General features: G+C 41.7%; 1 protein-coding gene across 7 annotated transcripts in view; it reads left to right on the forward strand.

Moving 5' to 3' along the window:
* Window positions 1-2,707: 2,707 nt before the first annotated feature.
* meis2a (Meis homeobox 2a) overlaps window positions 2,708-10,402 on the forward strand; it is a 39,954-nt gene continuing 32,259 nt past the window's right edge. For 2 of the 7 annotated variants that reach the window (XM_079458073.1, XM_079458076.1), the window contains exons 1-7: window positions 2,797-3,342; window positions 3,635-3,855; window positions 4,227-4,368; window positions 4,590-4,640; window positions 5,032-5,082; window positions 5,504-5,653; window positions 9,618-9,732. In XM_079458073.1, the coding sequence (XP_079314199.1) occupies window positions 3,331-3,342; window positions 3,635-3,855; window positions 4,227-4,368; window positions 4,590-4,640; window positions 5,032-5,082; window positions 5,504-5,653; window positions 9,618-9,732 (742 nt within the window). In that variant the 5' untranslated portion in view covers window positions 2,797-3,330. Of the gene's footprint in view, window positions 3,343-3,380; window positions 3,522-3,634; window positions 3,856-4,226; window positions 4,369-4,589; window positions 4,641-5,031; window positions 5,083-5,503; window positions 5,654-9,617; window positions 9,733-10,402 lie in introns of those variants that run through there. The other 5 variants (XM_079458071.1, XM_079458074.1, XM_079458072.1 and 2 more) reach the window with 5 other exon arrangements.

Consider the following 10,402-nt stretch of genomic DNA (forward strand, 5'->3'; position numbering starts at 1 on the left):
AATAGAGTTTGTGCTTAATGTTAAAATAATGAAAAAATATTGAAATATATAGGTGTTATTATACGGCTATGGGTTTGTACATTTTTGTAGTGTACATATTAATCAAATGACCCATAATCCTAGCGATTTTAAAACAACAGTAGTCTAGTTTAATTCTTTAAAATTCATTGTTATATCCACCATGTGCCAGAACGATTATAAAACACAGAATGTGGTACACTGCCACGCAGACCGATATTTCTACATTTTATTTTACGAAAATAAACGAATAAACGCAAGTAAAATTATAATAAAAAATTAAGTGTCTTGTGCGCAAAACTATTTGCTATTCTAAAATCTTATTTTCTTTACTTTGCACATCGGAGATCACCACCCGACCGTCAAATGAACTGTTAGTATAGATGTATTTTATGAAATTATAAATAGTCTTCGTCTTGCTTTTAGATAGAAGTGATTCTTTTAAAACTGTAGCACTGATGCAGTAAAGGTGTAATCCGGCAGGTGTCGCTAAAGAGCCGCAAACGCTTAATCACACACACACGCGCACACACGCTCTCTCTCTCTCTCGCAGTGCCGTGAGAATACACCGTGAAGGAAAATGCGCCTTTCACACACACGATCATTTGCAGTTACTCACGAAAGTTTTATAAACATCTTGAGATTTCTTTAGGGACGCAAATGTTCGTTGAAGTAAAGCAGTTGCATTAAACAGAGACATTATTAGTTTCACTTTTAATGTTAAACTGTGAGGAAAATAACAATGTCACGAAATACATATGCGAATTATAGCCTTCCACAAGCAGGATTTAAAAAGATTTGAAATGGGAAGCAAATATTAGCGCGCTTGTTTATAACAATTGTAAAAACTGTTAAAAGCGAGATTTTATGGACATGACCTGTTGTTCTGTGCAAATCTTTCATCAAATTTAATTATATATTTTTTGCATGAAATGTGGCTTTATATTTATGGAATTTATTCAACAGTTTATTCACTTTTGCACGCGTGACTGGTTAAACGGGTTGTCTGGTTCACAGGATAAATCTGTTAAAATATCCGAGAAAGTTGTTTCACAAAAACAAATCAGCTGTTAGACTTAAATATCAAATAAATCTCTGAATGATCTTTTACATTTTACACTCGTGTTGTATTACGTTCTTTTTAATCAAATAAAAAGGAGATATGAAAGTTAAATTGTGTAGTTGTACTGACATTGAAAGAGATTCTCAGCCGCAGCTGGACACAGACACGGAGAGCTTTAACCCTCACATGACCTCAATTGGACAACAGCAGATGAAATGTTACTGCCCGATAATGCCGGAGACACTTATTTCAGCTTTATAAATGATTTATAAAGCATTTTATTATGTGAATTTTATCAGCAGCTTCTTTAAGAAAGAGCGACTTATTTAATGTATGCATTAAAATGGATAACCAATGTAGACAATTTTAAAAGTTCAATTGAATTGCAAAGGTTTTTTCACAGCAGAAGCGCGTCTTTTATCCAGTGAAGTTTGTTGTCGTGAGCTGTTGGAAGTTTTATACACGCGTGTAATTGCTCTTTATGAATTAAATAAAGATTTACAGAAAAAAGTGAAGTACTGCGCGTCGCATTCAAACGCATCACACATGTGCTATTTTTACTTGAGCGGCCGAAAACGTGAATAAAAGGAAACAATTAACAAACGTCGTTATTAATTGAATAACTCATTTTGTATTTGATCGGAGTTATAAACAATTTAGGCTGCTATAAACGCGCAACATTTAAAGGCGCTCGTAAATAGTTTAAGCGCGGTGATCGAGTGTTGCTCTCACGGATGTTTTAGGCGTCATTCTCCGACGGCTCAGAACTGTAAGAATGCGATTCACTTACCGCGCTCGTTCAGCACATCTCACGCATTTCTATTGGAATGATCCCGGCGCGCGCGTGCAGCTGCAGCAGTGGTCAGCCAGCGCGAGCGCGCTCTGCGTCCACTGCAGTCACTATTGCACAGTGAACCTTCACTTCTACGCTTCCCTTGTGTTCTTCCCTCCCCTCTGTCATAAACAGAGCAGTTGTTGCTTTTATCAAATCCTTTTTAATTGCTTACTTCGTTAGAACACGAGCCAGTGGGCTTGGCTCTGCGCGGGCCGCTTTATTGACCTCGTGCGCTCGCTCAATCCTCCACGAGTTCAGCTTCACTAAACCGCGAATAGTTAATTTCAGGAAGAAAACAAGTCAGCGAGCGCTAAATGTCCCGTTTATGTAGGACGATGATGTCACACGTGCCGCGATGTAAGATCATTGCGGTATTTTTAGGGTCTGTTTATGGTATTAGGGGCCATCTGTAGCACAATCAATATCATTGCCCCTCCTCTGAAACTTCAGGCTCATGATTGATGATCTTGGGTCTCTCTGATAATTGACTGCCACGCACGGATCGCGCTTTTTTCTGTCTCACGCGCAGCACTACAGATGTGGAAAAGTTGTCTGTTTTCAGAGTAGGGCCCATGCACGCGCGAGGAGCCTAGATAGATGATCACTGATTTATTCAAATGCACGAGAATAAAAAAACAAGATTTCCGTTTCGAACGTCGGATTAAAACTATTGGATTGCGCTGTTTTAATCCGACGCGAAAACTTCTCCTTCTTGCGTGTTTTCTCAGTCAGCGCATGCGAGTGGGATCTCCCCCCTCGCGCAGTGGACGCTCGCCTCTCGCGCAGGATTTGGCTCGGAGCTCGTGCGGGACTGGCTGCGCTCAGCGCCACTTCCGGCTTCCGTCATTTCATTCTGCCGCCGCTGCGCGCAGCTCAAGTCACTGTGTTCTTCTATAAGCGCGCGAGCGGCCGAGCTGCCAACACTCCCTGACACTCACTCATCACACACCGCTCTTTTCAAACTCTTCTTCGGCGCTTTCTGCACTTTTTCTCGGCTGTAATAAAACAAGAAAGCGGAGCGGAGGCATAAAGGAGACGGGGAGTTGCTGGATGAAAACGGGGCAAAACAGATTCATCCCCTCTCGAACATCATTCATTCATTACCTTGACAACCCCTGGCTTTGATTGACAGTTGGAGTGGCAAAAAGCCATGAGATACGACAGTTCAGTTACATGCAGGTTGTTGATGGGCCGGCTGTAACCTTCGCTGCATGGGCGCTTGACTTTTTTTCCGGGGCAAAGTGGAAAAGAAGAAGAAGAATTGCTGAAAAACTCCCGATGCCCGCGCTCGTTTTCAAGCATACTGGAGAATAGGAGAATTCGGAAAAGGGATCTTGGCGGTGCATGAGTTTGTGAGCGGACTGGGAAATTAAATCGACGACACAGATCCAGCGGTTTATTGGAGCGCAGGCTGATGGCGCAAAGGGTAGGTTTAAAATCTCCAACACTCACCTCCACTAATACACTATCACAGGCCTCGGGTGTCGCTGCGCAAGCAAAACTCCGTAGTCCGTGCGCACTTTACTGTGGGAAGACTCCGTCGCGACAGCAGCAGCTGCAGCAGCGCTACTTTTGAAAGGGACTCAGAACTTGAAAATGTTTTTGGTAATTATTAGGCTACTAGCGAGAATACAAGTTTTATTGCCGATACGGAATCGTCTTTGAATTCGTGCCGCTTGTTCTTTTGTACACATTTCTTTCTTGACTTTCTCTTGCAGTACGATGAGCTGGCTCATTACGGAGGCATGGACGGAGTCGGTATGTACGGGGATCCTCACGCGCCTCGGCCGCTCCCGCAGGTCCATCATCTGAATCACGGACCTCCGCTCCACGCCAGCCAGCATTATGGCACACATGCCCCCCATCCCAATGTCATGCCCACCAGCATGGGTTCAGCTGTCAACGACGTGTTAAAGAGGGATAAAGATCAAATTTACGGGTGGGTTCCGTATTCCCGATATAGCTTTCCACAGTTTAGCTACTAAAACTTACGTGTTGTTTGTATTTTTGGCACTTTCGCACTTTGGTTTTGCCGTTTTTTTTTCAGTTTACACGACGGATAAGCGACGAATGTAAAACCTTTGCTCACCATTATTAAGAGACTTTATACAGACAGACCGTCGAATGATTCTTTGTCTTTGTTCTATTTTCTTTATTTATTGTTCGTTGAAAATCTCTGCGGCTTTGACTGCGAGTCCTCGACATAACACGGCCTCACAGAAGCAGTTGAAACTTTCATCCGCTTTAGCTCTTAAACTCGAATCTTCAGTTTTCTCAGTGAAATGATCGCTTGGCTCGTTGTTCCCGCAGTCATCCTCTCTTTCCTCTGCTGGCTCTGGTCTTTGAGAAGTGTGAGCTGGCCACATGTACTCCCCGCGAGCCCGGGGTGGCCGGTGGAGACGTGTGCTCCTCCGACTCCTTCAACGAGGACATCGCGGTCTTCGCCAAACAGGTCACACGCACACCAGTCTTATAAAACAAGACATAAATGCATCGCGGTTAAATTTACATTTAAATTATTTTTATATATCATATACAGTTCAATTACAAGAGTGTTAAATTACAATATTGACTATTGAGTTTTTTTATTATTGAATTAAAATCGAGGGGTTGAATTGCTGCATGTACCCTCGCGCGTGATCGATATTAACCCTGCTTCTCATCTGTTTTTAGGTCCGTGCAGAAAAACCTTTATTTTCGTCAAATCCAGAGTTGGATAATTTGGTAAGATTTTACATGGAATAGTCGTGTCGTTCTCTGTTTTATTCTTGAGATACATTTTTTAGAGATAGAGTGAAAGTTAAAATGAGTGAATTGGATTAATTTGAAGTGAATAACGGAGTCTCAAGTGGAGGGTATTAGTGTGAAATAAGTCAGTCATTACAGCTCCTTTAACACAGACCACTAATGCAGTTAAATACCATTTCGAACACCACAAAATGTGCAGTATTTTTAATTTGCATTCTAATGAACACTTGAATTTTTTTCAGATTGTTTTCGTATTTTTAGTACCGAGGGTTATTTTTGCGTCAAAAAGTATGCAAATATGATTAAGCGTAGCGTACAAGTATGTAAATATGCCGTACAACTAACAACTTTATTTTACTCTTTGCAGATGATACAAGCCATACAAGTTTTACGGTTTCATCTTTTGGAGTTAGAAAAGGTAAAACAAATATTTATTTTGGAAATCATGTAAATGCTATTACCGCTCACTCATCATCTATTTGAGAAGCAATGTTGCGCTCATTTTTAAGTAGCTATAAAAAACAGATATTGTGCTAAATGACACAGATTTACCGCAACATAATTGGTTATTAAAGCCGTGTTGCCAATGAATGGCTTTGCTAATGCATTGTGTTTTCATGAGCCGTAGGAATATATATACAGTTTATTTGAATGTATTATCACGAATTAGTAACATTTCGTTGTAGTGAACGTGTGTTTGTCTGCGGTGTTTATTTTAGTCCTTGAACTTGTTGCTGGGGTCTCTGGAGATTAATATTCCCTGTAACAATGTCTCTATTGTTTCCCTGCCTCTGCTCATATCGCCGCTTTATTGTGCGCCTTTTCTCTCTTTACTCAAGGTGCATGAACTCTGCGATAATTTCTGCCATCGGTACATCAGCTGTTTGAAAGGAAAGATGCCGATAGATTTAGTGATTGATGAACGGGACGGCAGCTCAAAATCCGACCACGAGGAGCTCTCGGGATCTTCAACTAACTTAGCCGATCATGTAAGTAACCGGAGGGTTTTACTGTCTCTGGTGGAGCTGAAAGTGTTTTTGTGAAGAGCTTTGATTATTTTGTATTGAGTCGATGCATGAAGCTTCTCATGTAGTATTTTAGTTTGGGTTTAGCTTGAATATGTAGGCTGATTTCCTTGTGCCTGACTGCTTTAACACAGCCTCGTTGAGAAATAATCGCATGGATAATTGACATATGTTGATATCCTTTTATTTCTTTTTGCTGTGTAAGACTGTTTGATTATAGTAGGCACTAGGCGGTCGTAATGCGCTTCCTCGTGCTTTGGATTATTTCAATGGTTTCGGGCTTAATTGTCTTTTATTGATCTTCTGGTGATTTGAGTCTTTTTAACCAGCCAAAATCTTTACATTTCTATGAGCTTGTTTAATCGTGTTTATTTTGCTGTTGTAAATGAAACATATAATGCGTGCTTCATATGGAGAGATATTCAGCTGTATACGTGTATGTAGAGCTTCGTGTCTATCTGACAAGATCTTTGTTGTTTTATCTCAAGCTGCGGAATTAATCTATTATGTGGGAGAAAAGCGAATAAATCAAATGCTAAATTTTCTCTGAAACTCGGTGAAAGTGCAGATATGAGACACATGCTGTTTGTCATCGGATTTAATTCGTCAGAGATTTAATGTCAGTTTAGTTGTGCAAGCTGATTCGTTTTACACTGACCACTGCAAATGACCTCACTATTATTTGGACTAAAATTTCATTGAATTTGTTTTTTTCATGTGATTAGTTTTTCTGTAAGCGTGCCATTTTAAACATGTATTACGTGATCATTCCTTGACCTTCGGTGATAAACATTAAATGTTTTAAATGTTTCTGTAGCTGGATTTAATAGATGTGTGTGTGTGTGTTCATGAGAGTAAATGGATTCAGGCCTGTTGCTGCTCCACTGAAGTTCACATGCATCTCATTCTCATTCTCATTCAGTCCAGTGCAAAATACAAAGCAAAGACAAAACAACTAAACACAACAAACTGCAATTTCTGTCTAACAAATTCACCAAAGCCACAGAAAGATACAAACATTTGATTTGATTTAGTAAATTATTGGTGTCTGTTGTATGTTTGAAAGAGGAAGCAGTCTGATTGCTATGCTAATAGATCTAGTTATTATCTCTCTCATCTATTTTTCTTTGCTTTGATATGTATTTTTAATATATTTTGCCTTGGGCTACAACATTTGGTGAAAGTTGCTTTGCGGGGATGAAGGACATGTGTGTTCTCTCTCTCTCTGTACCTGATGTGGGCTGTGAATATTGACACTTTTAGGGGTTTTAGATTGTGTTGGGGTTCAGTTTATAGGACACCAAATATTTCTCATAGTTGCACAGGATTTTTTAAACATTTCTCGATGTTTTTGACAGACGCCGTCAGTAGTTTTGAGGGACATTATAAAGTATTATGACATGTTGTACACACTTTTGTCTTGACTGCTTTCAGTAGTTGCTATACGTACGTGAGATGTATATCACATTCTTGTCTGAAGAGAAAGAAAATTTTTTTTCAGAGCTGCAATAATGTGACATGAAATAATACATGCATTCATTCATACATAGATGAATTCAAATCTATTTATTTATGAATTATAATGAGTTATTGCGTAATTCTATGTTCAGAGGATGAGCCCCCTCGTTTGTATGGTCACTTGTTGCCTTTCTGGTGTGTCTGGTTGTCTCAGATCAGGCTTGATGTTGATTTAACTGAGGTCTGTCTCACGTAGAAGAGAATTAAACAGGCATGTTTTATTTTAATTCTCAGCTGTCATTTACTACGTTCAATAAACGGTCCGTTTTCATTCCGGTGAGATAATTGGCAGGTTGAATAGTCATTTTCAGTCGCTTTCAGACTGGAAGGTGTTTTTTGGAGCAGATGTGTGTAATTACATGTTAAATTCAAGGGAACTGCGTGTAAGGCTGAAGATGCGACAGAAAAGGTCAGGCGCTGAAGATCTTCTCTTCTCTGCGTTTGCACGTACGAATGGGAGGTTTTCATGCCGGTTCAGGATTCCCGATCCGACATACATTTTTCTGCGAGGGCCTGGAGCCTCGGAGGGATCCGGTGACGCCTCTAAATCAATGTTACAAGATGTCAAGAGATGGGTTTGATGGGCTGGGCAGGTGCGTGTCAGCGGTCAGCTCTTCCTTTCTGCATTGTCTCTGGCTTTTATATTAATTACAAGCTGCATTATCAGCGGTGAGTCTGTGACCCCCGGAGACACGGTGGCCCTGGATCAGATTCTTCACACGCTCTATTGTGGCCAGGCTGCTAACGGGCTCCTCGACACAATTAGAGCGCAGCGCGTTTGACTCCTAATTATCCGCAGCGTTGGGGAATCATCACATGTGAGCTGGGTGGGGTAGAGGGTCCCTCAGCCGCTCTGGTCACACGATGTCTCTCGCCCACTTTCTTTACAGCTCCTTTGAACTTTAATGGACTCTTGGGAGCCCTGACCATTGTTTTTTTGCGATGTGAGGCATGAGCGAGCGCCGCATTACTCATATTTGGGAAAAAAGTGTTGATTCTGGTTCAGTAGTGAGAGGATGAGATGTTGCTGAAGGTTGTTCTGTGAAAGTGCAGATGAAATGATGTCTGACTGTGAGAAATGCAGCGCTTCATGGCTGGAGAAGTGGAGTGTTGCTGCGGTTTAGTGTGTGTTTTTCCGCATGTCCTGCAGCAGTGGGCGTCTCAGCTACAGGAAACAGAACCCCGTCATTTTCTTTCCTTACAACAACACAAACTCATTCTCAGCCTATGAACCGCAGTATGCTTCTCTCTCGTCTTCATCTGAATTTTGCTCTAAGGACATGTTGGCGGAATCCTAAGGGCGCCAGCGACGGATCATAGAATGACGTACATCACAATTTTATTCAGCAGTTTTGAAGTAAATGCATTTGATGGACCAAAATAACTTTCAACGGAACAGTGTTAGTATTTTCATAGATGATCATGGGGTGAAGATTTTTTTAGTTTGCCACAAATTAATTTTTATTTTATTGAGTTTCTTTCTTCTGCAGAACACAACAGAAGGTATTTTGAAGAATGTTGATCATCAAACAACACTAAACTCCATTGACTCCATTGTGTGAACACAAACCTCTGAGACATTTCTCAAAATATCTTCTTTTGTGTTCACTGAGGAAAGAGTCACATACAGATGTATAAACACATGAGAGAGAATAGATGATGAGATAATTGAGATTTTTTTGGTGAATGATCACTTTATATCTCTCTGTGTGTGCTCTGTTTTCATCTGTCGGGTGTAGATTGTGTTTGTACTGACTGAACTCAGAAGCTTCTTCAACTCAAATATTTGCGTGTTTAAGTGTTTGTGAAGACAGGGCCACTCTCACAGAGGCTCGTGCTCGGGTCACGCGTGCTGTTGACATGTGGAGCTTGTGTTTGTGCATGCGTGTGCATGTTTCGAGGGATTGTAAAGTGTTTTCTCGCTGTAGTGACAAAGGAAATTCCTCCTGTTGGCTGTTGGCTGTGTTGAACACAGATAAAACTCTTCCTGTACAGTACAAATCCTGTTTCCCCTGACAAACCTCAGGAAGGGTGAGGAGATGCCCCTCGTAGACCACCCTACTGCTCTTGAGAACTTCAGACTCCCTCTGATGAGATGAACTCACTTTCAGCTTTAAAGTTTTAAAACCGTATGACTTCAGTGGAACACAGCAGAATGTTCACGCTTCTCTGAAGCAGAATGTCAACGAAGGCCGAGTGTCATAAATGTCATTCATACCACATGTGAGCTTCTGGAAACTAAATGAGAGAACAGTTTACTGCACACCTGTCCACCTCATTCATGTCCCTCTCTCTCTCTCTCTCTCTCTCTCTCTCTCTCTCTCTCTCTCTCTCTCTGTGGGTCCTACTATTTTGCTTTGTGCTGTGGATGGGGCACGTGGATGGATGGATTCGGTCCGACCCCCTGCAGAATCCAGCGTCCTGGAGAGATCACGATGATGCCACGTCCACACACTCTGCGGGCACACCGGGACCCTCCAGCGGAGGACACGCGTCACAGAGCGGAGACAACAGCAGTGAACAAGGTGAGTGCACCACACCACACACACATGTACACACACACTTAAACATATGCTGCTACACAAGACACACACACCTACTGTATACACAACACACACAAGAGGTTTTTATTAGAATATGGGTACATACAGTAACTAATAAAGATACAGTAATCAATGTTTAAATAAAAACGTCAATCTATAGAAACATCACTTAAAACCGTTATCATGACATCATGCGATTGAGCAGGACTGAGGAAGACAGACTGAGAGAGAGAGAGAGAGAGAGAGAGATAAGCGCAGTTATTGATCATGCTGAAGTCATAAGCAGCAGTCCGCTGAATCTTCACAACAGTTATTGACTCTCTCACACTGGATCCAGTAACGGCCGCTCGATACTGACCAACACACTTACCGTACGACACACAGAACCAGCCAGAACTGATCCCGTCAGATGAACCCACAAAACACTCCTCACCCCACACACTCGACACACAGACAGACACACACACACACACACACACACACACACACACACAGACAGACACACACACGCACGCACACACACACACACAGACAGACACACACACGCACGCACGCACGCACGCACACACAGACAGACACACACACGCATGCACACAGACACACAGACACACACACACAGACACACACACACAGACAGACACAAACACGCATG

This window comes from Barbatula barbatula, assembly GCF_947034865.1.
Source record: "Barbatula barbatula genome assembly, chromosome: 6".
Classification (NCBI taxonomy): Eukaryota; Metazoa; Chordata; class Actinopteri; order Cypriniformes; family Nemacheilidae; genus Barbatula; species Barbatula barbatula.